The sequence below is a fragment of the Mus musculus genome, chromosome 3 (genome assembly GCF_000001635.26).
Source record: "Mus musculus strain C57BL/6J chromosome 3, GRCm38.p6 C57BL/6J".
Taxonomy (NCBI): Eukaryota; Metazoa; Chordata; class Mammalia; order Rodentia; family Muridae; genus Mus; species Mus musculus.
Genome location: NC_000069.6, coordinates 123070967 through 123097781, shown reverse-complemented (window position 1 = coordinate 123097781; position 26815 = coordinate 123070967). Strand labels below are relative to the sequence as shown.

General features: G+C 42.8%; 1 protein-coding gene across 2 annotated transcripts in view; it reads left to right on the top strand.

Moving 5' to 3' along the window:
* The window catches only part of Synpo2 (synaptopodin 2), a 159650-nt gene extending 138387 nt beyond the window's left edge, over positions 1 to 21263 (top strand). For both annotated transcript variants that reach the window (NM_080451.2, XM_030252390.1), the window contains exon 5: positions 17524 to 21263. In NM_080451.2, coding sequence (NP_536699.2) covers positions 17524 to 18063 — 540 coding nt within the window. In that variant the 3' untranslated portion in view covers positions 18064 to 21263. The remainder of the gene's footprint in view (positions 1 to 17523) is intronic.
* The last annotated feature ends 5552 nt before the right edge of the window (positions 21264 to 26815 follow it).

Sequence of the window (26815 nt, the reverse complement as noted above, 5' to 3'; positions counted from 1 at the left end):
GATTTCTTTGATGTTTTTAAATATAGACTCAATGCTTAGAATTTCCCTCTTAAGATGCTTTCATTGTATCTCATAATTTTGGCATGCTATGTTTTAATTTTCATTTGATTCTAAGATTTAAAATGTTTTTCTATATCAATTTATTTATTAACTTTACATGCTGATTACTACCCCCCTTTTCCTGGTCCCCCTCACATAGTCCCTCACACCCCATCCACCCTTCCCTTCTCCTCTGAGAAGGTGGAGCCTTCCCCCCCACCCCCCAACCCCCACCCCGCCACCCCACACCTGTATCACCCAACCCTGGCACATCAAGTCTCTGCAGGGTTAGGCGCATCCTCCCCCACTGAGGCCAGAGAAGGCCTCCCAGTTAGGGAACAGGATCCACAGACCGGCATCAGCTTTAAGAGCAGGCCCTGCTCCAGTTGTTGGGAGAGATTTTAAATTTTTTTCCTTCTTGATTTTTTAAGGATCCAGTCACTGCTCGGTAACTCATTGCTTAATCTCCATGAGTTTGTATGTGTTCTAGGCTTTGTCTCCATGTTGACTTGTAGCCTTAGTCCATTGTGATCAGATAGAATATAGGAAGTTATTTCAGCTTTCCGATATTTGTTTAACAATGGCTCTGTGTCCTGGTATATGATACGTTTTAGAGGACCTTCCATGGACTTCAAGAAAAGTGTGTATTCCTTGTTGTCTGTATGGGTGTTCTGTAGCTGTCTGTTTAGGCCACTTCATATATATTTGGCTTGATTCATCGATTTCTCTGTTTGGTTTGGTTAGATGGCCTGCCAACTGGCGGGAATAGGGCAGTTAATGTCACCTGCTCCTCTTGTGCCGAGGTTCACCCGTGACTTCATCCTTAGCAGTGCTCATTCTATGAAGTGTGGTACGCCCGTGCTCAGGGTGTAACCTTTAGAATTATAAGGTCTTCTTGGTTGATTGCTCCTTTAGTTAGCATGAAGGCACCGTCTCTGTCTGTCTCCACTAGCTGGTGTTTGACGGCCATTTTGTTAAATATCAGATCGGTGATGCCCACCTGACTCTGGGGTCTCTTTGCTTGGATCATGTTCCATCCCTTTACCCTAGTGGTGTCTGTGTTTTGGAATGAGATACACTCCTTGGAGGTGGTAAATAGATTGCTCCTGCTTTTTGATCCCACACACTACTAGTCTGTGGCTTTTGACTGGGGAATTGAGACCATCAATATTCCGGATTACTATTTAAAGGTGTGCATTGATTCCTGTCATTTTGTTGATATTGTTTATTCCCTCTTCTTTTCTTGCTCAGCTATTATTCCAGTTTATTTTTCCCTATGGCTTTGTGCATTGTCCCCCCTTCAATAGGAAGGATTCTTTCAAATATTTTCTATAGACCTAGGTTAGAGATCATCAATTCTTTTGGTCTATTGCTATCCTGGGGAGGTTTTGTTTTCATTCATTTATGACAAGTAGCTTTGCTGGTTAGTCTGGGGTCCTTCAGATCTTGAAAAGCATCATCCCAAACCCTTCTAGCTTTTAAAGGTTTAATTGACCATTCTGCTGTTATTCTTTTTTTTAATTGGGTATTTATTTCATTTACATTTCCAATGCTATCCCAAAAGTCCCCCACACGCTCCCCCACCCACCCACTCCCACTTCTTGGCCATGTCGTTCCCCTGTACTGAGGCATATAAAGTTTGCACGACCAATGGGCCTCTCTTTCCACTGATGGCTGACTAGGCCATTTTCTGATTCATATGCAGCTAGAGACACCAGCTCCGGGGGGCGGGGGTACTGGTTAGTTCATATTGTTGTCCACCTATAGGATTTCTGCTGTTATTCTTAGCAGCCTGCCTTTGCATGTGTCTTGGTGTTTCTCGACTACTGTTTTCTGTATAGTTTCTTTGTTCTGTATATTTAATGCTTTATTTTTAATATGACAAGTGAGGTTCTTTTCTGGTCTTGTCTGTTTTCCACCTTAAATGCCTCCTGTGTTTTCTAACTTTTCCTAACTCTGAGAGATTTTCTGTTATGATTCTCTTGAAGACATTTTCTATGCCATTAGAATGAGATTCCCCTCCTGTTGTGTAAACCTAATTCAGTCTTTTCAGAGTGCCACATGTACCTTGGAATTCTCACTGGTATCTTTTTTTTTTAAAGTATTATTTTATTGCCTTAGTTATTTTTCTATTGCTGTGAAGAAACACTATGACTAAGGCAACTTATAAAAGAAAGCATTGAATTGGGGGCTTGTTTATAGACTCACATGGAGAGTTTCTCACCTTCATGGATGAGGTGCAGCAGTAGGAAGGTCCAGTGCTGGAGCAGTAGTTGAGAGCTCATATCTGATCCACAAACAGGAGGCAGAGAACAAGAGAGCTAACTGGGAATGACATGGGCTTTTGAAACCTGAAAGTCCACACCTTCATCAACAAGGCAACACTGTATCCTGCTAACCAACTGGGAATCAGACATTTAAATACGTGGGCCTATGGACGCCATTCTCATCCAAACCACCACACTTACCTTCCTCCTTATTGAATTGTTCCAGTTCCTGTACATTGAATCCTGTGCTTACCCACCCTGTCTTGACCATGGTCCACTCTATTGGTTTTGTTTGTTTGTTTGTTTTGTTTTGTTTTGTTTTGTTCTTGTCTTAGTCAGGGCTTCTATTCCTGCACAAACATCATGACCAAGAAGCAAGTTGGGGAGGAAAGGGTTTATTCAGCTTACATTTCCACATTGCTGTTCATCACCAAAGGAAGTCAGGACTGGAACTCAAGCAGGTCAGGAAGCAGGAGCCGATGCAGAGGCCATGGAGGGATGTTCCTTACTGGCTTGCTTCCCCTGGCTTGCTCAGCCTGATCTCTTATAGAACCCAGGACTACCATCCCAGGGATGGCACCACCCACAATGGCACTCCCCACTTGATCACTAATTGAGAAAATGCCTTACAGCTGGATCTCATGGAGGCATTTCTTCATGGGAGGCTCCTTTCTCTGTGATAACTCCAGCTGTGTCAAGTTGACACACAAACCCAGCCAGTACAGGTTTTTGTTTGTTTGTTTTTTGTGGGTTTTTTTTTTTGTCTTGTTTTTGTAATGTCTAGTACTCTGAATTGGTGTTTCTCTGTAATTTCTTTGTTGGCTTTCCTGTTTATACTATGTATCACCTCCTTATTTCATTCATCTCTTTGTGACCTTGATCATGTGTACGGTCATTACTTCAGGTTCTATGTGGGAGTTCATCTAACTCACTCCAACTAGGTGCCGTTACTGAAGGCTAACTCTATTTGGAAGAGTTCTGATTTTTTTTGTTTTTTTTTTGTTTGTTTGTTTGTTTGTTTGTTTTTTAAATGTTGCTATGTTGGGATGTATGCATCTAATGTCTTGTTTTGGTTTTTTGTTTTTTTAGGGTTGGTTTAGTTTTGACCAACTATTTTCCTTCATTTGAAGTATTTGCAATTTTCACACAGACTTGAATGTGTTAGAGCTCAATGTGCTGTAGTTGAGAAAATAATTCCTCACTCCCGGAGCTCCAGATGCCTGGTGTAAGCTCCGTACCATTCCCCAAGTAGAATATTAACTGCAAGACCAACCACAGTGGCTGAATACTAACACTATTCAAATATTTTATTAGCCAATTCCCAACAGTGACTCCTTCGGCTTCAATAACTTTTGGAGGATAAACAGGCAAGGATAGCATGGAGTGTACTTGGAGTTTAGTTAACATACTTGTTCTTTAAAGAGAGAGAGCTCGTGAACAACCATGGAGGGCGATGGGCAGAGAGGTGGGGAGAGTGGGGGAGGAGTGGGGGAGGGGAGCTGTAACCAAGAAAAAATATATAAGAAACTGTTTACATAACCTAAAACTAGAAAATACGGTCAGGGTTAGGAGGGAAGCAGAGTAGGGGAGGAGAAATATTAAATTAACACTGAGTAGAAAACAGGGTGAGGTGGGTAAAGTGGCGGGGTGAGGCGAGGTGGGAGAGATGACCATGGGTTTAGAGGAAAAGATGAAGGGGGGGGGGGGGAGGCATAAGCAACAGCTCCCAAAACCTAACTGAGCACTCTAAAGACAAAGGCAAAGCCATCGGGAGACATACATAGAAGAGTAGAAAGTAAGTAGCAGAAAATAAAAAAGTACAAGAACGTCGTATGCCGTAAACTGCGGGCCCCGCTGCAAAGTTCAAAGACCACTTTCCCAGATCCCTCCGCCTCTTACAGGCCCTGTGCATGCAGGAGGGGTGGGTGGCAGGCACCGGCCTCTCTCTGCAGCCTTCTGGTTTCCCGGTAGTCCTACTCCCGGCTTGGGAGTAAGGGAGACTGTGAGCTTTCTTGTTTGTTCTGGCAGAACTCCAACATGCACTGTGGCTTCTTCCGGTCTTGCAGCTCCAGTGCATGTAAGGAGCAGTGTAGGCTGCTGCGAGCTCCTTCTGCACTTCTGATGCTCTTCCCAGGGCAGCTTTATCCAATCTAGACTCTTATTAAAATGTAATTAAATAATGCTACACATTATAAGCCTTTAAGATGGCACTTTCAGCTATTTCAATAGAATGCAGCTTATAGTAATAGAAGTATTTTAATAAGCTATAATTTATTCACTGGGTTCTTTTCAGAAGTTGGTAAAAATTGCTATAGTAACTGCTGTCGTGCCTTAAAATAGATTATTCAAATTAAATTTTATTGCCTATGCCTTCAATTCCTTTATGCAAATGCATGCAATGCAGACTTGGTGGCATGGGGTAAATGCCTTTAGTAGTTCCCATGCTTATTTGCAGGGAGGGGATTTACAGACTTTGGGAAGGATGACCGGAGGCAACAGACACCTAGTGCTCAGCATTCCGACCAGCACACAGTCAGTCTGTCAGCTCACAGTCAGTCTGCATCTCTAAAATGAAGAGATCAAAGAAGAATACACACAGATTTCTCCATAGCATGGCTCTCTCTGAACTTACGCTGAGAGCTACTGTTTTTATATTTTATCTTTTTTAAAATAGAACATCAGAAACCAACTACTCTTCTGTATTCTGGCCCACTCTGATCCAGCAGAGAGATGAGGTCAGGGGTGGTGTTTCTGGCCAGCACAGCTGCCTATGTTCTGGGAGCACGGGGAGGCAGGGCTGCCTTGGCACTCTCCGAGGCCTGCATCGCTCACCCCACTTCAAAGTCAAGGCCTGCTTCTATTTTTGTCTAGGGTCGGCAGCCCGCCCATGCAGTTGCCTCTTGAACAAAAGGTTCTGCCAGATCTCTGACACCTTTGAGCCACACAGTCTCATCACACAATAATAAAAATGGTCATGATTCGTTGTGCTGTGTGGCATTCAGTTTAGAAACTCTTCTACCCAGAATCTTGAAATGGCAGACAGCATTATTCCTACTTTACAATTTCAAGAACAGTTGAGCCCTAGTGAGAAACCGGACACCACAAGCCCATACCTGTGTGGAGTCTGAATTCCCATTCCTCCAGCCTGCTGGCTCTTACAGCCCTTGGCCTCTCTCCCAAAGGATCGTCTTTAAACGTGAGATAAAGCGTAGAAGTCTATTGTTTTGGTGCTTGTTTTAGTTTGTTTTCCATTGCTGCGATAAAACACCATGTTCAAAAGCAACTTGGGAGAGGCAAGGGTTAATTTCATCTCACAGCTTACAGTCTTTCACCAGGGGAAGTCAGGACAGGAACTCAGGCGTGAACCTCGAAGCAGGAACCATTTTGATGTTTATTTATTACATTCGTCAAACTGTCTTAAAATGTTCGGTTCCTTGGCTTCATTTCTGATAAAACAGATAGACACACACATAGATAGACACAGTCCAAAAGATAGAGATACATAAACTGCCTATCAGTTAGGTCATTTGTCTGTTGCAAGCAGAATAATAATGTAAACTTGTAAGGACTTCCCCATTTTCTTTCCTTTCTTTTGTTTTTGTTTTTGTTTTTGTTTTTCCAGACAGGGTTTCTCTGTGTAGCCCTGGCTGTCCTGGAACTCACTCTGTAGACCAGGCTAGCCTCGAACTCAGAAATCCACCTGCCCCTGCCTCCCAAGTGCTGGGATTACAGGCGTGTGCCACCACCACCCGGCTCTTCTGCATTTTCTTGATAAAAGATTGTAACAGTTGCATTTCCAAAATTTTCACTTGAGAGTATTGTGAAGAGGTGGATAGAAGACACAAGAACAAAAGCAAATGAGAGGTTTCCTCATCCTCCAACATCAAGCTAGACTATATTTAAATCACCTCGAAAAAAAATATTTGCTATATATTTAAATACCTCTAGACAGGGATGGACATGGAGCTCAATGGGTAGAGCACCAGCTCTCATGTACCAGGTCCTGGGTTCAGTCTCCAGCCTCGCATAAACTAGGGGTAGCAGAGAATGGCTGTAATTCTATAACTCAGGAAGTGGAACAGGAGGATCAGAAGTTTAAGGCCATCTTTGGCCATTTTGAGGCAACTGTGTGCTATATGAAACCCTGCCTCTAAAATTAAAGAAACAATAAAGTGTGTCGGAATCTTAACAGAATTTTTTCCAGTGTTAAACTGCTCCTCTTTGGGTAAATTCTAGCTGAAGCTGGATATGACCCTACAAATCTGGTGAGGGGAAGATACTATTTCCAGACACATAATAAACGCGAAATCAACTTGATTTTTTTCTTCTTTCAACCCTGTCCGGGTTAGTTTTTGGTCAGCTTGACACAAGCTAGAATTATTTGGGAAGAGGAAACTCAACTGAGAAAATGCCTCCCTTAAGTTGCCTGTAGGCAAATCTGGGGGGGGGGGGGGGCGGCATTTTCTTGATTGATGATTGATGTGGGAAGGCCTAGCCCACTTTGGTCAGTGCTCCACCCCCACCCTGGGCAAGTGGTTCTGAGATGTATAAGAAAGCAGGATGAGCAAGCCATGGGGACCTAGTCAATAGGCAGCATTTCTTCATGACCTCTGCTTCAGTTCTTGCCTCCAGGTTTCTGCCTTGCCCCTCCCCCCACCAACTGTGACCCGGATTATATAAACCAAATAACCCTTTTCCTTTCCAAGTTGCTTTTGCTCATGGTCTTTACCACAGAGTAGAAACCTACCTAAGATAATCACTAATACTATCTATTGCTTTTCTTATTTGGTCTTATTTTAAGGAGTGTATTTCAGGCTACTTTTACAATCTGGGTATAATTTTCTATGATTTCTCGTTTGTAAGTTCAAAGCAGTTTGAAGACATAGAGTGATGCCTGCAAGCCCAGCCCTGGAGAGATGGGAAGGTGAAGGATTAAATCTGAGATCCTGCCTCAAAGACAACACACAACAAAGTAGCTTGACTCCAAAATGTCAGAGGTCAGGGGAGTGCGCTCTTTCTGAGTCCCTTTCCACATGGGCCAGATGTGTGAAATGGGCTGAATTTTGGAAGTTGACCAAACATTTCAGTGATGATAGGAAAATATCCTATTTGCAGTGGTATGATATGGAGATCAACACTCATTTAACAAATGTTTTCTAAACAGCTTTTAGTTTTGATTCTAGGTACCATTTTAAGAATACCCCTCCCCCCCCTTCCCCTACACACACATTCTTTTCTTTTGGACATTTTTTTGTTATTGTTGTTTTTTGCATTCTTGAAATAAGGTCTCACCCTGTAGCCTACAGTTCCCAATCCTCTTGACTCAGCTTTCTGAATGCTGGGGCTGTTGGCCTAAGCCTCTGAGCCCAGCCTTTAGAACTGTTTTCAGAAACCGTTGCTCTTAGATAGACTGCAGACCTTAATTTCTTTCTCCAGGAGAAAAGTGAAATGATTAAGAAAAACATTTCTCATGTTAAATTGAGTATACACCTAAGGGGAGGCAGGCAGGCAGGCAGGCAGACAGACAGAGGGGAGCTTTGAGAGAGATGGAATTCATAGTAGATTGCATGACAGTTGAGGAAGGACAGAGACGTCACACTCTGCATCTGGGGCATTGTGTTCCGAACAGAAGGATCAGGTCTCAGGGACGAGAATGTCTAGTGTCTCAGGAATTGCAAACAGAGATGCACCCAGGACACAGCAGATTTCGCTGGCTATGCGTGGGCCAACAAAAGACCTCTGGCTTTTCCTTCCATGGAGTGGGAAGCCATAGCAGAGTTTTCATCATTGAGCTGAGTGTCATAATCTAACTTGAGTTAGAACAAGCAGTAAGACCGGGATCCTGAAATTCAAGTAGAAGAAGCAAGGGTGGAAGTAGGGACATGCAGAGCCGATCCAACAGGGCTCTCGATGGCCCAGCCCAACAGGGCAGCAGTGGAAGTCAGGACAAACCACAGGTACTGGAAGTGTAGTGAGGTCAGCCCTCTAGAGATTTCTGACCAATCAGCGTGTAGACATATAGAACGGGGAGGAATGGTGCTGACTGCAAGGATCATAGCAAATGGAAAACTGGGATGGTCTTTGTGCTTGCGTGCTTGCTTCCAATGGCCCACCTCTCCTAGGACCTCTGCTTCTCAGATATCCTAATCAATGGCTTAAAGGCTAAGGAAATGCACTCTGCTCCTATTTATTTGCTTTGGACCTCTCCAGAGCTGCTCATGATAAAGATTATGTTTGCAAAATGTATTTTTTGATTATGTGCTTAAAAGAGAAAGGTACCAGAGGAGTTGAAATAATATTTGTCAAGTGGAAATGCTTTCTCCGTGGTGCATGAGTAAGCAAGATTTCAGCCAAGAAAATTGTTTTAGCTTTGTGCAGTGTTTATGAGATCAAATATTTTGAATCTGAAAACCTGTATCAGGTTCAACTCCTCTGGCTGCTACAACAGTTCCCATTGCTTTAGAACTGCCTTTCTTATTAGAAGTACACTTGAGATGGCATTTCCCTGCTAAATTCATTACCACGTAGTTCAATAAGAAACCAACTAAGCTGTCTTGTTAACAAGCTACATAAATCAAGAACATTTAATTGACCTGAAAAGATGGTTGATAAAAATTTGAGAATGTCCCTTAGCCCCTCCGTGTTTCTATCCTGAGTGTAGAGCCTGGAAGTGTCTCACCAGCAACAGACAGAGACGCATCTAAATGTGATCTGTGAATAGTTCCTGTATGCTGGTCACCAATAACCAGTATTGATTGGCACAGATTAGCACAGAATTTAAATGGCTGCTTCCAAAAGTCCTAAGATAGTTTTCATGGATTTAAATGTTATGAGAGATGGTTACTGTATGCCTGTTGTTTGTACCCCAGGCTGACCTTGAACTTGTTCTGCATCTGGTGATGACCTTGAACCTTGACCTTTCTAGCTCTATTTCCCAAGTGCTGGAATTACAGGCCTAGGTCATCATGATTTTAACCGATTCTTCGTGTATGTTAGGCAAGTCCTCTGCCAACCCAGCTCCAGTATCAGAGTCCAACGTTTTGTTGTTTGATTGGTTGGTTTTTAGTTTGTTTGTTTTACAAATGTCTCCCCGTGCAATTTCACATTTTGCTTTCCGTAAAGTCTACCATTCTACTATGAATGATGAACACTTGAGTTTGTTCTCTTTGAGACAGGAATCCTTATGGAGCTCTAGCTGACCTGGAAACCACTATGTAGCCCAGGCCTGCCCTTAATTTGCAGTGATCCTCTTGCCTTTGTCCCCTGAATTCTGAGATTACAAGTGTGACAGCTGAAAGAGTCAGATGCAGATATTTGTACCCAACCAATGGACAAAAGCAACTGGCCCCTGTTGTCAAATTAGAGAAAGACTGGAAGAAGCTGAGGAGAAGAGAGATTGCTCCTGTAGGAGGACCAGCAGTCTCAATTAATCTAGACCCCTGAGATCTCTCAAACACTGCACCACCAAACAGACAGCATACACTAGCTGATGTGAGGCCCCCAACACACATATAGTAGAGGACTGCCGGGTCTGTGTTCATTCAGAGATGATGCACCTAACCCTCAAGAGACTGGAGGCCACAGGGAGTTTAGAGGTCAGGTGGGGTGGAGGTGGGGACATCCACATGGAGACAGGATGGGGTGGGGAGGAGGTGTGGGATGTGGAGCAGTCGAAGGTAGATGGGGGGGGTGATAAAATATGGAGTATAAAAAAATTAATTAATTAAAACAAAAACCCCTCTGAGCCAGGCATAGCTCAGTGGCAGAACAGTTGCCTAGGATAAGCAAAGCCCTGAGTTCAATTCTTAGGACAGAGAGAAAGAAAAAGGACTGAAAAAGACCTCTGCTGTGAGACTCCCTGTGCTCAGCTCCTCACACTAACTGTCCTTAGCTTTTGACCTGAGGGGAGGCTACTTACCTTGTTCAAGTGCAAGAGGTACACAGATAGAAAACAGAGATGATGATAGTGTCCGGTTCATGGGTCTGTGTTGAGAATTGTATGAAGCTGTCCACAGAAGCAATGAACACGCACTGCCTGATACACAATGATAAACAATGTATTCATGTCATCTATAATTAAAGGCAAAAGTAGAAAAATATTATTTAGTATTCGCTCCTCTTGTGGGATATATTACCCCACCTGGCTCATGAGTTCAGTGAGCATCTTGTAGTCTTTACTGTATTAAAAATATTGAGCTATTTTAAGATTGGTACACATAAAAGGATTAGCGTGTACTCTTATGGGTTAAAGAACCAAATGCTCTAAATATAGGATTGACTGACCCATGTAAGTTATTGTCATATCTGCCAGATGACATGGACCCATGGGCAGAGTGACGGATAGTTTAACTTAGCCCCCGGGTTGGTTCTGGGTATGTGTGAGTACACACAGTTATGTGTGTGCATGCCCACATGTGTGTGTGCGTGTATTTCAAAATGTTTCTACATTAACCTTACTTGACAAACTGAAAGAAGAACATAGAAAATGGAAGTCAGGGACAAGATGGTGAAAGTGATCAAATGCGTATTGAGGGGCAGAAGTTAGAACCTAAAGTCTGTAAAGAAGTAGACGCCAGCTGTCTGTGCTAAGTCATGTCTGTAAGCCCAGCACTCAAGGGACTAAAATAGAAGGGCCACTCAGAGGGCCAACCTCAGCTACAGAGTGAGACCCTGCTTTGAGCCAACCAACCAACCACTGGGGAGAAGGAGAAAGAAGAGAAAAAGAGTGTTGAGAGATTGTGTTTCTGAGGCACCAGGATCAACAACCAGGTAAAGCCAGGAACGGAGGTGTGGTTCAGTATAAGGAGGAAGTCCCCAGGCCAAGGATGCATGATGCCCTGGAAGGAAATTAGTCCTTTTCTGCAAGGCAGGGCCTGCGCAAGTTGTAAAGTCTCTCCTCTTAAGACCATTGAAAGTTTCTAGACGTTTTCCTTGAAAATAATTTGTAGACTAAAATTCTATTCCATGTTTAGCCCATATTTTAACACAGAAAACTATGATAAAGGGCTTTGTACTTAGCTGGCTGGAAATGGCGTGTGCATGCATGCAGAACGATAGTGAAGCTGGCGTCTTAGCCAAGAAACCCCAGAGAGGAGCGGCTGCGCACTAACCCGAGTTCAGAACAGAGCAGTAGGCTTTACAAAGATAACAATGGCGCGCTACTTCTGCAGGGCTCGCATCCTCAGCCAGGTCCCTGTGACTGTACGTACCAGAACGTGGATACAGACAGTGGAGGGCAGGGGCTCAGAAACCCTGGCCTTCACTTCAGACCATGTAGGAGAAGAATTTTTGAGTGGAGTCTGAGATGAGCTGACCTGAAAGGCGGTGTGAGGACAGCTAATGGGTCAGAGAGGGCTGTGACCTGACACGCTCAGGAAATCTGGAAAGGGAGAACACAGGTTGGCAAGCAGTTTTGGCAAAGAACCAGGAAGTTTGCTGCCTCGTGCCCACAAATGGTATGTGTTTCCCCATGGACCAGGAGAGGTCAGGAGCAAATGAGAGGTGACTGGAAGTCTCTAGGCTCCGGAGGGGGCAGATGGGTCCGAGCAGCTAGCTACAAGCTAAAGTAGACAGCTTCCTAGCTGAATCCAGAAGAGTTTCAAATTACCTCCTAGAATGCACAGAAACGGCTCATGTATCAATTGTTGCTGAGATGAAGTATGAAGACCAAGAGCAACCCGGGAAAGAAGGTTCGTTTCATCTTAGCGCTCCCAGGTCATACTCTATCACTGAGCAGGTCAGGGCAAGCACCCGAGGCAGGAACCGAAACAAAGGCTATGGATGAAGGCTGCTTATGACTTGCTCCCTCTGGCTTAGCCTGCTTTCTTATACACCCCAGGACACCCTGTCCAAGACCGGCACCACCCACAATGGGATGGCTCCTCCCATATCACAGGTTCATCAAGAAAATGCCTTACAAAGTTGCCTTCAAGCAACCTGGTGATGGTATCTTCTCAACTGAGGCTCCTCTTTCTTTCTTTTTTTTTTTTATATACATTTTTTATTAGGTATTTTCCTCATTTACATTTCCAATGCTATCCCAAAAGTCCCCCACACCCTCCCACCCACCCACTCCCACTTTTTGGCCCTGGTGTTCCCCTGTACTGGGGCATATAAAGTTTGCAAGTCCAATGGGCCTCTCTTTCCAGTGATGGCCTACTAGGCCATCTTTTGATACATATGCAGCTAGAGTCAAGAGCTCTGGGGTACTGGTTAGTTCATAATGTTGTTCCACCTATAGGGTTGCAGATCCCTTTAGCTCCTTGGGTACTTTCTCTAGCTCCTCCATTGGGGGCCCTGTGATCCATCCAATAGCTGACTGTGAGCATCCACTTCTGTGTTTGCTAGGCCCTGGCATAGTCTCACAAGAGACAGCTATATCTGGGTCCTTTCAGCAAAATCTTGCTAGTGTATGCAATGGTGTCAGCGTTTGGAAGCTGATTATGGGATGGATCCCTGGATATGGCAGTCTCTAGATGGTGAGGCTCCTCTTTCAAAATAACTCTAGGTTTTTGTTTGTTTGTTTGTTTTTGGTTTTTTGTTTTTGTTTGTTTGTTTGTTTGTTTTGTTTTTTTTTGTTTTTTTTTTTTTTTTGAGACAGGGTTTCTCTGTGTAGCCCTGGCTGTCCTGGAACTCATTTTGTAGACCAGGCTGGCCTCAAACTCAGAAATCTGCCTGCCTGCCTCCCGAGTGCTGGGATTAAAGGTGTGCGCCACCACACACACACACACACACACACACACACACACACACACACACACACACATTCTCTCTCTCTCTCTTTCTCTTTCTTTCTCTCTCTCTCTCTCTCTCTCTCACACACACACACACACACCACACACATTCTCTCTCTCTCTCTCTTTCTCTCTCTGTCTCTCTCTCTCTCTCTGTCTCTCTCTCTCTCTCTCTCTCACACACACACACACACACACACACACCACTCCACATTAAGCAAGAATTAAGAACCATGGGCTAGGTCCTCAGGGAGCAGTCTTGTGTCTTTATTATGAAATCTCCCCCTCTCAAACTGTCTGTTTCCAAGACCTAAAAGCCTGAAGATGGGGTTGCTGAAAAAAAAAAAAAAAAAAAACTCCTTTTCTCTTTGCTTTTCTTTATCCTCGCCCATTACACCAGGGAGTCAGAGCAAGGTGGGAGAGGAAACGAGTACATGGAGAAAGGACGGGAACCCCTTCTCTTAAAGTTAAAATTAGAGCTTAGACAGAGGTGGAGCCTTTAAGACTGGTTTGGGCAACTTGAATAGCTACAGAACTGTCCTTAGAAGTAAACAGGATGCCAGAACCTGTTTGGTTTGGGCAACGGAAAGATCTCTTTCCCTTTGTTAAACACAACTTCAAAGATAATGGAGCAAAGAGAAACAATTTGACGGGGTCACCAGGAAAGCCAACTTGACAGATTAGTTACTAATACATGATAAATACTCTCTAACCAAAAATATCTTTCATTTGGGCTAGTCAGAACAGCTCAGTGGGTAAAAACAGCTGCCATGCAAGCCTGCTGTGAATTTAGTCCTCCATCACACAGGAGGAAAGAACCCACTCTTGAAAACTGTCTTCTAACCTCCACACTGAGGAAGTGCCGTGTCACTCACACACACACATACACATATACACTATAATATGGCGTTCTTTGATTCCTCTGATAACAATAAAGCACACAGTAGAGGCCACAGTCCACAGGGTTAGGCTGGCGTTCGACCACGCCATCAAACTTCAAAACCGAAGAAATACCTCTGGTATTTTCGGGTCCTTTAGTCATTTCTGGATCAAGGCATGTCTCATGGCTTCAGTTAGCAGCTAAGTAGAGGGCAGCAGGAGCCTGGACAGAGATGGACAGAAGGATACAATACCAACAAACAAGACATGAAGATTAAAATTAGGGATTTAGGCGAATGTGAGAATAGAAGCACTTGGTCTTTTGGGCATATGCAAAACAATTATGTACCTAAAAACGAGTTATTTATATTGTGATTATATCTCCTACCTAAGATAATTTAAAAGGTTATCCCCTCATGATTAGCAGCTAATGGACAATAAAGGTACATGTGGTGGGACCATGTAAAAAAAACAGTAGTCAGTTTATTCATAGAGACAGGCTCCTCTTCCATCGCACAATCCATGGTGCCTTCATACTCAACAAACATGCATTCCACGTGGAATTTCATTTGACTTTCAATGTGATTCATTTGAAGATTTTTTTATGTATAGGAGTATTCTATCTGCATATACACCTACAAGCCAGCTGAGGGCATCAGATCCCATTATAAATGGTTATAAAATACATGTGGCTGCTGGGAATTGAACTCAGGACCTCTGGGAAAGCAGCCAGTGCCCTTAACTTCTGAGCCATCTCTCCAGTGCTCAATAAGATTTTTAATCCCCCTTCCATAAAGCCCTGACTTTCTCTTTTATAAACACACCTCAGAGTTTTACTTTTCTCTGTTCATAATTGACTAATTAACATTTATGTTTTAGCTGAAAACAAAAAGCCTCATCCTTCATATTAGGGTATCACTGAAAAGTCTTAGAAATTTTAATTTCTATTAAGTTTCAACTTCTAAGAAGATTTTCGAACTAAGTGAGTCAGGAGAAAGAGGAGAAAATAAATTTCTTTCAGCAAGTGATATGTATATACATCACTGTAGTGTGTACAGTCACATCATGTGTGTATGTGTGTATGTATACGCATGTATGTGTATATAAGTGTGTATGCAAATATATATATATGTGTGTGTGTGTGTGTATGTGTGTATATATGTGTATATATATATATGTATGTATGTGTGTATGAGTATGTTTATGTGTGAATATATGTGTGTTTATGTGTATGTATGTATGTATATGCATGTGTGTATGTGTGTTTGTATGTGTGTGTATCTGTGTGTGTCTGTGTGTGTGTGTTAATTCAGTCTGCCCTGCATTTCCATAGAGTCCTAGATTCCTTCATCTGTTACTGTCCCCTCAATTGTGTTGTTGTGAACAACAGCATGGGCTGAAAGAGCTGTGCCCGACCAGATGAGCCTCTGTAGGTAGCATTGGAATCTAAGAATTTTCCCTGTGCTTCAGCAACCAAAGTTGTTCATCCCTTTTGTAGCTCTGACAAAGGGAGGCATAGACCTATGCTGTGGCTCAGCTATTACTCTTTCAAAGACAGAGTAAAAAAATAAAATAAAATAAGAACCTCTTTCTTTCTGACAAGACAGGTAGAGTGTCTGTTCACTGGGTAATTGTTAGACATGCCATGGGAACGCGAATGGTGCTGGATCTGGGGTTTCAGGGCTCAGATCTTATTGTTTTTGTGTTGTTAGCTCACAGAACAGTGTTGGGCAGTATTAGATATTTCATAAAAGATGTTAAGTAAGTTTATGAATCTATGCATGAGTAATATAAAATATGGGTAGATCTTGTTAAATTATAAAATGTAGATGTAGGCCAAAGGTGGCAAAAGTCACTGCCACCCTTGCTGGCTCTATAATCAAGAGAGTTTGCCTGTAGCTCTGGATTAAGATAAGGACATTAATAGAAACAAACTTCTGCCAGGGTGCAACATCAAAGGCAAGTTTTAGTGACTCCGACGAGAGAACCAGCCCCTACAATATTGACATCTCTTCATACACAGATCAAGACTCAGTCATCTCCCGTGTGTGCCCATGTGACATGGGGAAGGAAGGGCATGCTAAAAGACAGAACCCAGCTGAGCCTGAGACATCTTGGTCAAATCCAGTATTACTATCCATGTAGTTGAATAAGAATGAATTGGTTGGAAACTGGGAACTTGGAATCTAACTTCAAGTCTGGCTTTTTATTCAACAAGGTTCTCTCTCTCTCTCTCTCTCTCTCTCTCTCTCCTCTCTTTTTTTGAGACAAGTCTCATGTTGTCCTGGCTTGCCTCTAACACATTATGAAGCCAAGACTAACCTTGAACTCCTGTTCTCCTGCCTCCAGCTTCTAAGTGCAAGGATTATAGGCAACACCAACATGCCAGGTGAAGAAACAATGCTCTGATACTTTGATACTTTCAAAGTTGACTCATTTTTTCTTGCTGTTGCTGCTATTTCTTTCTTTCCTTCTTTCCTTCTTTCCTTTCTTTCTTTCCTCCCCCCTTCCTCCTCCTCCTCTTCTTTTACAGTTTGTCTAAGTAAGTCTCATGTAAACAAGAGTGAAGAATGAGAACATTAACAGGCTAGCTAGCAGCGAGTGTCCTAGAAAGGCAGAAGGGTAGAGGGTGAACAAAACTTCCAACAACCCGCACTGCTGTGGGTTATTCAAACAGTCTTTAGCGAGCACAGAGGAACGTTGCAGAGAACTCTGAAAGACTCTGGAATGTAATGAATATTAAAAAGAAAAATGGAGCCAAAATGCAAATGAGACATAGACCATGTCTCAACCTTAAGAACTGAACCCGCAAGAGCTTGGTGGCTCAGGCTTACGTTCCTAGCTGGCACTGGAGAGGCTGAGACAGTAGGATTGCCCAGAGCTCAACTCCGGCTTCAGAATGAGACCATCTCTCCAAAACAAGCAAGAGAGAGAAAGAGAGGGAGATGGTCAAAGAGAGACAGGGACAGAGACACAAAGACACTGAGACAGACAGACAGAGACACGGAGAGACAGAGAATAAAAACTCACGTGGAGTGGTCTTCATCACACAAATAGATTCTGAGAGGGGCCCACCCTTCCTTTACACTGGTAACCCTTTCGTAAGCAGCATTTATTGCATTCAGTCGACCAAAAGAAGGCAGGCAGTTAAAAGTCATTCAGAAAAAAGTAAAAATTGTAGGAGTTTCCGGCCCATTTCTGCCATTGTCCCTGGTTTGTTTACTTCGTGCCAGGAGAGGCAGGGCAGGAGTAAAGCTGGGAGTCTGGGGTCGCGGTGGGGATGCGGTGGGAGTCAGAGAGATGGGCAGATCCTGTTGGTGTCAGGGTTCCTGCTATGAGCTTACTCCTGGGAAAGAAGTGGCAGCAGTTTGAACTATGAGAGCAAAACGGGAAAACAACAAAGAGGGCCAAATGAGGAGTGTGGGTATCACTCAACAAACCAGAGGCAGAATAAGCGAAGTGAGACAATCCATCCAGGCTTCAGGACAGGGCACTTCAGGGCTTTAATCTGTGCAGTGCTCGGCAAAGGTGCTATGAGTGCTTTGCAGTAATAATAAGCACAAACAGAAGAGAATGAGCTATATTAACATTTTGTTTGTTTTTAGGAGAACGGGCGCTCCCTTTCTCTCCCTGGAAGATCGGCCCCGCCCATCATTTCTGCATCTCCCTGGCTGTACCAGTCTGCTTGCAATTACTCCAGCAAACCAACCTTCGAGCTGGAGAAAGCTAACAAGAGACCGACACCTTGGGAAGCAGCAGCCAGGTCCCCTCTCGGTCTAGTGGATGACGCCTTCAGACCTAGGAACATCCAGGAATCCATCGTGGCACATGTAGTCTCCGCAGCTCGGAGGAAGGTGTCTCCAGGGTCCCAAGAGGACTGGAAAGAGAGACTGTCCTTTGTCCCTCAAACTCAGAAGACCAACATGAGCTTTTCGGAAAGGCAAGAGTATCCTGCCCCGTCCCCAGTCAACAGCCATGTGTCTAGCCACTCCTTATATAGTTCCCAGTTGCCATATGTGTGTTATAGGCAGGAGTCCAGAAATGATTTGAAAACGATGTCCATGGAGACTAGGTCTGAATATTGTCTTCCATTGGGTGGTTATGACTATAACCCACACCCAAGGGGGTGGAGACAACAACCGTGAAAGCTTGTGTGACAGTTGTGTGGATTTTGTTGTTAGAGAGGTTCTTTATTTTTAAAAATAGACTTAAACCCACGTTTAGTCCTCTGTGGCTCTCACAGATCATTTCTCTGAGTGTACATGTGTGTAAACACACAAGTGTGGATCACTTCCTTATCTGCCAATGCCTAAGGAACTGCTAGGTAGACAAGAGTCAGAGTGGGCAGGGCGTGGTGGCACACACCCGTAATCTCAGTGCATATGAGACAAGTCAAGAAACCAGGAATTCAAGAAGATTACTTTCTTGCATTGATATTCTGGCACTTATATAAAAATTCAAAATATGAATTTCATTTGTAAGGAGTCCCATGCAACTCAACTTTGTCTTCGTGTAAAGAGAGAGAATCCAAACATTTTCTTCTGCCTTAGCTCAAAAAAGAATTATTAGACTAGGATGTAGTGATTACCAATACTTCTAATAGTGAGGAATATAAAATTCTTTGTATAGATATAACATGCATTTGCCATTTACCTTGTTCAAATCCACCTGTCAGCCCATTGCCTGTCCCGGTGCCTCTAGATTTTCCTCTGGCTGGTTCCCATCCTTTCTATAAGGACAAATTCCTAAGGCAAGCCCAACAAGAAGTAATAATCATACAGAAAAGAATTTCCTTGATGTTATTTCAAACATTTCTCTAACACATTTTAGGTGTAGTTCAGATGAATTAGAAGGCTGAAATGGAAATGTTCTATTCTTCTTCTTTTGTTTGTTTGTGACAGTCCTTTGCTGTGTAGCCCTGACTGGTGTGGTACTCCTTTTGTAGCTCAGGCTATCCTTAAACTCATGGTTCCACCCTGCCTCAACCTACGCAGTGCTAGGGTTTCAGGTGGGCACCACTGTGCCTGGACAGGATGGGAATGTTTTTAGACAGGGATATGTCAGGGTGAGGGTACGATACAAGCCATATGGACTTAGAAGAAAACTGCAATGTATGGAAAGCACACATCTAGGCATTAGATTTATTTCCAATCTATTTAAAGCCAGCAGCCTGAGACGGGAAGACGTGAGCTGAAGTGTTCTCATTCGTCAGATGAGAAGGCTGGATTGTCTAATTGCTTAGGTTCTTTACAATTCTGCTATCTCAAGATCTTCTCGTTGAATGACCTTTGATGCATTGTTTGTGGTGGCTCATCACATAGATATCAGATTACCTTTAGGAGTGGACGAGGTCATTAATGCCAAGAAATGCGTCACTAAAGGTCCCAAAAGGAATTTCTAAGTGGCTGGTTTTGTGTAAGTGGAGTGAAGATTGATGTAAAGATAAAACTATTCATGGATTTAGGGAAGTAGTAGATGGATGTGCCTGTCATTGTGCAACTGATGTGCCTGATGGCTTATAGAAACAAACAGAAGTATACACACAAGGGCTGCTTCTGGGCTGTTCAGATGAAGTTAGGCGGCTAACTCGCCTCTCCATTAACCAACCCAGCCTTATAAGCATGACCACGAACAGATCAACACCAGCTCCTTACCAACATACCTCAAAGCGTTAAATACAAGGGAATTCAAAGTAGTTCATATCATCATCAAGTTTATTCAGTCTTTTTTAATTTAAAAATTCTTCTTGGCTTTTCAAACATGATAATTTTGCTTTATTTTCCTTTCATCTTAGCATTATGATGGTAGCGCCCACAGAATAAAAATGGATTATGAGGATGCAGACAGTCTGTTACTTTAGAAGTTACAAAAAAGAAAATTGAAGAATTCTCAGTAAGTGGCAAGAGTGGCCACATGCTAATTTGTTCAATCATGCAGCAAAGAGATAGATAACTACTTCCCAAAATATGATTGCTAGCCTTATGCCTGCATCACTCTGAGGGATGAAGAAAAAAGGTTGCTGAAAATTCCATGCCAGCCTGAACTACAAGTTTTATAAAAACTAGAGCAAAAGCTTTCACTGTTAATTTATCTAAATCAATATAGTATTAATTCCCTTAAAGTATAAAATATAATTATTGGCATCCATGAGGGTTTTTTTAATGTATAGAATCTTAAAAGAATAATGTTAGGCCACTGGAGTCTTAAGAAGTGTGCACATATGATCCTTACTGGCTTCAATTTTGTCATCAAATTTATCACTAGGTGTTTAAGTCATTCTGGATTAGGCTGGTTTTAGAAGTGGAGGATTAAAGGAAAAGATGTTACTTAATGGGTCCACATTCTCTCCTGCTACTTTCTTTTGTAAGTACTAGGCTTTATTGCCACCAGTTGACTCACAGCACACTCTTTGCTAAAACTCATTTGATTCAAGGAGCAGATGTCTTAGATATTATTATAAAATGCACTTATCTTTTGCTTGCACCACACCAAAAATTAGCATTGATATTGAGCTATCTGAATGTATTCTATACAACAGAAAGGCTGCACATTTTCTTCACAAGAACATGAATATCTTTAGCACACAGTGATGCTTCAACACAGTCAAATTGTGTAGATGCCTTTGAATACAATACTACCACTGCAGACTAGAAAGTGATACAGTTCCATGACTGACAGTCAGCCACCCCAAGATCTGGCTTTTATGGTGGGTCATTATGTTACCGTTTTAAGAAGAATAAAACAAGTTGGTCTCATTTTCCAAGCAATAGCCCTTGCACAGAAGAGTTGTGGCTTTAAAAGCTACACCACATTTGCTACAGATATATTCCAATCATCAGAAGCTACATAGTGTCTTACTAAAGGTTGAGCACAGAGACACTAATCGGGCATTGCCTCCCATCCAAGTTTAAACATTGTATCATTGCATAGGTGTGAAACCTTAGTAGATAATTTTAACTTGAACTCTGAGTGTGGTGGCTACACAGATTCTAGTCCCTTTGTTTTTGAGGCTGTCTCATGTTTGGCAGCATCATGCACCTTGAAGAGCATGCACTTAGTGGGGCTTAATCACAGATATGCATGTGTATTAATGACTTAAAACTTTGGAGAAAAAAATGTATCAATTTGGGACAGTTATAATGGGGGGAAATTGCAGAAATGTTTGTTTCTTAAGAAAAGGATTTTCACACTTGGATTCTATTCAAAGTAGAAGTAACTGCTACACAGGGCATACTTTCCTATTAGGTTGTTATTTCTATTTCTCTCTGTCCTCAAAGGCTGTATGTGAAAGATTTGGACTGAAAAATCCAAATGATATTAGTAATAAATGTAACTTGAAAACCAAGTCAAGAGGCTTATTGTTTCTTTGCATGTAAAGTTCATTTTGAGTTATTTTTCATTGCAAAAGAGATTTATTCTTGTTGAGTACTTGGTCTGTGAATTTAGTTTTTGTTTGTTTGTTTGTTTTGTTGTTGTTTTTCAATTCAGCATCCAGACACAGTGTAATGATTTCGTACTGCAAGGCAACATTTTAACTCATTTTTTTGTTTATGTCTTTCCTTTTCTTTCTTTTTCTTTTTCTTTTCTTTTCTTTTCTTTTCTCTTCTCCCTTTTCTTTTCTTTTCTTTTCTTTTCTTTCTTTTCTTTTCTTTTCTTTTTTTTCTTTTCTTTTCTTTTCTTTTCTTTTCTTTTCTTTTCTTTATCATTCTGTAACATTTGCTAAAGCCTGGAAGAGGCTTGATTCAGTATCAGGTCATAATGTAAGAAGTGCAGCCCTGGAGCCTTGCAGTAGGGAAAGAGATGGCATTCAATTCCAAACACAGCATGGCAGGGATGACTTGTGAAGGGGCAAGTGGGAGGGCGTGAGGGGAGGGATAGCTAAGGACACTGGGGCATGAAGAGTCTGGATAAGCCAAACCAACAGGGTGCTTGCTGCTGACAGACCAAAGTGTTCAGAAGTCTTCTGCGGATGTTGGAAGATAAGGGGCCTGATTAGATATCCAAAGCAAGGGCTTAGGCTGCACCAACTCTGTCATGTTCTTTGCTGGAACTGAGTTTTCGGAGGAAGCACATAGCTATGCTTAATTTATGTGTGCACTCAAGGTAGCATTTGAACTTTGGCCAAGCAAAGAATATTACTATAACATTTAAAGACTCCTATCAAAACTCACTTCAAAATACAGTCAACTTCACACATTAAGATGCTGGCGTCCAGCCAGGAGTGGTAGCACATGCCTGTAATCCCAAAACGTTGGATGCTGAAGCATGAGGATCACAAATTCTAAGCCATCCTGGCCTACATAGCAAGACCCTTGTCTTAGTTAGCGTTTTACTGCTGTGAACAGCCACCATAACCAAGGCTTCTCTTATAAGGACAACATTTAATTGGGGCTGGCTTACAGGTTCAGAGGTTCAGTCCATTATCGTCAAGGCAAGAGCATGGCAGCTTCTAGGCAGGCATGGTCAAGTAGGAGCTGAGAATTCTACATCTTCATCTGAAGGCTGCTAGAACACTGGCTTCCAAGCATCTAGGATAAGGGTTTTAAAGCCCACATGCACAGTGATATACTTCCTCCAACAAGGCCACACCCACCCTAACAAGGCTACACCTCCAAATAGTGCCACTCCCTGGGCCAACCCTGTCTCACAAACCAAAGAACAGCATAGTAAAACAAAAGGAAGTGTAGAGCCTGTGATGCTTCCTGTTGTTCTCTTGACAGGACCTGGAATCATCTACAAGCCCTGTGGTACTCCTGTGAGAGATTATCTATGTTGTAGTTAGCTTCTAGCTGTGAGGGAGGGGTCTTCAAAGTCAATGGAGTCAGAAATACCCACCCTAAGAGGCACGACCACTCCATGAACTTGAGTCCTGGACTTCTCAGAAAGGAGAGAGTCGCTGAGCCTGTCCCTCACTGCTTCTCTGCTACAGAAGTATTGTGGCCTGTTACTTCCTTGCTATGATGGACCGTACACCCCCACCCCTAATACTGTGAGCCAAAACACTTTCAATAGTGTTGCTTTTTTTTTTAGTGTTATTTTGTCCATATATGAGAAGTAACTAATACAGAATTCAAACACTTTTTAGACATTATTCTTAACGTATTAGACCAATTCCAAGAATAAACAGAGCCAGTCCATTAGTAGAAAGCATGCTGGTGAATCCTAATGTGGGAAGCCACATATGCAATTCGCTGGCTACTGCTGGCCACCACGCATAAGTCTAGGTAAACAACCAATGTGTACATATGCAGTAAAGTTTTTCACCAAGTCACTGCCTGGCCCGGGCATGATAATGAGGCTCAGTGAGGTACTGAGAGAGAATAACCAATCAGATGAGGAACATGCAAATGAGGTAGAATGCATAACCAATCTGGGTGTGAGACACACCTCTCCTAGGCCTATATAAGCAGCACCAGTTCTGGGCTTGGGGTCTTCTTGCCTACACAGTAAATGCTCTCCCAATAAACATGTTGCAGAAGGATCCTGTTGTGGCATCTGCTTTGCTGGCAAGACAGGCGCTCACATCCTAAAACCACTGGGCTATGATTTCCCTGACTGTGTCAGTGTGCCGTTCCAGCATTTATGATGCTTTGCCCATTTGAAGCTAGCCAAGTCTCACCTATGTGAAACTGAGGCTGTCATTTTATATATAGCTTCCTCCATAATGGCTTTGACTTTTCCTATGGATCACTAAACTAAACATAGAATGTGAGTTTCCCAGTCAAGCCAGTATCACACAGCATAGTTTTCTAACATTTTTTATTTGTTTATTTTTGGTAAATACTAAGTAAAATGACTATTTTTGGCTTTCTAATAAAATACTTCAATGAGTCATTGTTCGAAAGCATACTTAAACCTTTAAAACTTTCCTTATTATTGAAGTAAGCTTATGAGGCTTAAGAGAAAAGAGCAGGACTGAAGTGTAGTTCAGTGGTAGACTGCTGACCCAGCATGCTAGACACTCTGGCTTTAATCCCCAGCCCTGGGAAGAGAGGATCAGGGGAAGACGAGGCAGACATCTAGCCTGGCTTAAGATACAATTACTGTACCAAGGGTTCCTCCCCCACCCTTCCCCTTCCCCCCTGAGGATTCTGACGCTTAGCAAACTATAAGCTTAAACACAGTCAGGTGTAGGTAGCATCATTTCTTTAATGAACCAAAGGGAAGCCCAAGGCCAGGGAAACTCAAGTCCCTGCCTAGTGTCCTAAGAAGTCAGCAAAAAACCAAGCCAAGAAAAACAACTAAATGAACCTTGAAAAGAGGCCAATCTCTGTGACTGGTAGCAGCCCTGAGAATGGTCCATGGTCCCCCAGTGCACACAATAGCAGAGTTGTGAGCTCTCAGTAGAATATCCTCATATCTCAGCAGCCTTGGGGAAATTGCAACACTGGTGGCTTTTTACTCCTCAGTATAGTAGAACAGTGGTTACCATGAAGTGAGGCTTCATTGCTTACAGCCTTATAAACATGACTGCTAATCTTTCCAGGACAATCTCACAGTCCCCTTCCCCCTTCATAAAAGGAAAACAAGCAATTCCATTATGGGCACATAAAGATGAAATTATCTCACCATGGCTGGCCTATTTTTCTCTCACTACAGCTTTCTTGGAGCCTGGCTTTCTTGTACCATTCTCCTTAGCTTTCCTCTTAAACTCTTTTGTAAGCTTTCCTCCAGCTTTTCTCGTACCAAGAGGAAAAGCTTGACTCACCTGCACAGCCCTTTGTACTTTAGATTTTCACTCAAAGGTCTGAAAAGGCTTCATACAGTAGGAACACCACACCATGGTGATGTAAGTGTAAGATTGCCTCCAAATTGTCAAATAATTAGAATAACTTCTACCCAGATCATAGCATAATCTTGGGCTCCAACCCTTCCCCTAAAGCTCTCTACTATATTCCTATAAAACGCTAGAGGGAGGCATGGGAACCAGACTTTTATTAGAAAGAATTCCTTTTCCCAGAAAGAATTATTCGTGAGCCTTACAAGTCTTCTTTGGGGGATATTTCTTCCATACACAGTAGTCCTAGAGCACATGTTAGAAAGCAAGGGTCTGTGTTTTGTGTGCCCCTGCCTTCAGTTTGATGAAGCAACTGTTACTGAAGCAAGACAGAAAACTAAACAAACAAGCCTGGGCATAATGGACTATGTTTATGATCCCAGCACTGGAGAAGGAAGTGGAGTCAGGAACATAAAAGTTCAAGGTCAGTTGGGACTACTTGGTAAAGCAGAGGTGATCTTGGACTATGTACTTAGATCCTTTCTCAAAAGAACGGAGAGAGAGGGAGAGGGGGAGAGGAAGAGGGGAAGGGGGAGAAGGGGAGGGAGAGGGGGAGAGAGACCAAGACAGAGAGAGACAGAGAGAGACAGAGAGACAGAGAGACAGAGAGACAGAGAGACAGAGAGACCGAGAGACCGAGAGACAGAGAGAGAGAGCAAAGTGTAGGTGCCTTGCAGTTCTCAGGGCTGCTACCAGTCTCCGAGACTGGCCTCTTTTCAAGGCACATTTAGTTGTTTTTCTTGTTAATCAGCCTCTCATTCATACCACAGCTTTCTGCGGACTAGTACAAAGGGCATAAAAAAATAAGAGTTTTAAAAATACATGAATGACTAATCAAGGAGTGCTAGATGCCCCTATTTGTCACAGGAGGGCTGTGCTCTTGCTTACCTAGAGAATCACGGCAGCACCATATAACAAAGACAACTTAACAAGAAGAAACATTAAAAATGGATTTAACCAAAGCTTTGGGTGACCCAGAAGCCTTCAGAAATGAAGATCCAAACCTAGGGAGCATTGCCTATTGTAATGCCTAGTTTGTTTAGTTTGTTGACCAGTGGACAGCCATGTTGTAATGGGACTGGAGAAAAAAGTGTGGCCTAAAGGTAGCAGACTGAGGAGAGAGTCCCTATTTGTGGAACACATAATTCTCTCAAGTATGGGAAAGGACGTTCTGGAGAAAGACTCCGAGGGATGAAAAAGAAAAGAACAACTTTGCAGGTTTTGCAGCTGCCCTGGGAGATGGGTTGTGGTTCCCCAGGGTTAAGAATGTCCCTCCTGCTCCAGTTGTTCAGGACTCACTTGAAGACCGAGCTGCACATCTGCTACATATGCGTGGGGAGGCCGAGGTCCAGCTCATGCATGCTCTTTTCGATGGGGGATTGTGGGAGGGGAGACTGGGAGGGGGACAGAGAGCAGGGTGTAAAGTGAGTAAGTTAAAAAAAAACAGAATGAAAATTAAAAAAATAATAATAATAAATGTCTCTCCCATCACTGAGGGCTCAGTTCACCAAAGCACTGTCCTTGGCAGTCTTGTGATTATCTGGGTTTTGTTTTCAGAAGTAAGTGCCTCTCTACTCTTCAACTCAGATGGCCCCTCTTTCCTTTCACTCAGGTATTGTACAGCAGTCAAACATAAAATATATGAAGACAATGGCAATAACAAAACAACTCTCTCCATGTGAAAAGAGGTTCTTTATCTTCAAAACACTTCTACACACTAAATAGGTCAACTAGATTGTCCCCAGGGGCCCCTCCCTCCCCACCCTGCCCTCCTCTCTTTGCCCCTCCCTCTCAGCTAGCTCCCACCTCCAGCACAGTCACTATCATCTGCTATCTCTTTAAATCCCTGTCAACAGGACAGAGAGTTGTCCTCAGTGACCCTCAGCCACCCACTTGCTGATTTCTAGGAGAGCAGGGGTAACTGAGTGAGCCCAGGACAGGCCTCTTTCCTGACTGCCAACACACAGAACTTGTGATTACAGTGTTAGCAGGGTTTATTTTATGAGTGACCAGAATAGTAACACTTTTTAAAAAATATTCCATTTGTCAAGTTGAAATAATGCGATTTCAGAAAAATTGAGAAGATTCTCTTCCTGAAAGATGACTTATCTTTTGTCAAA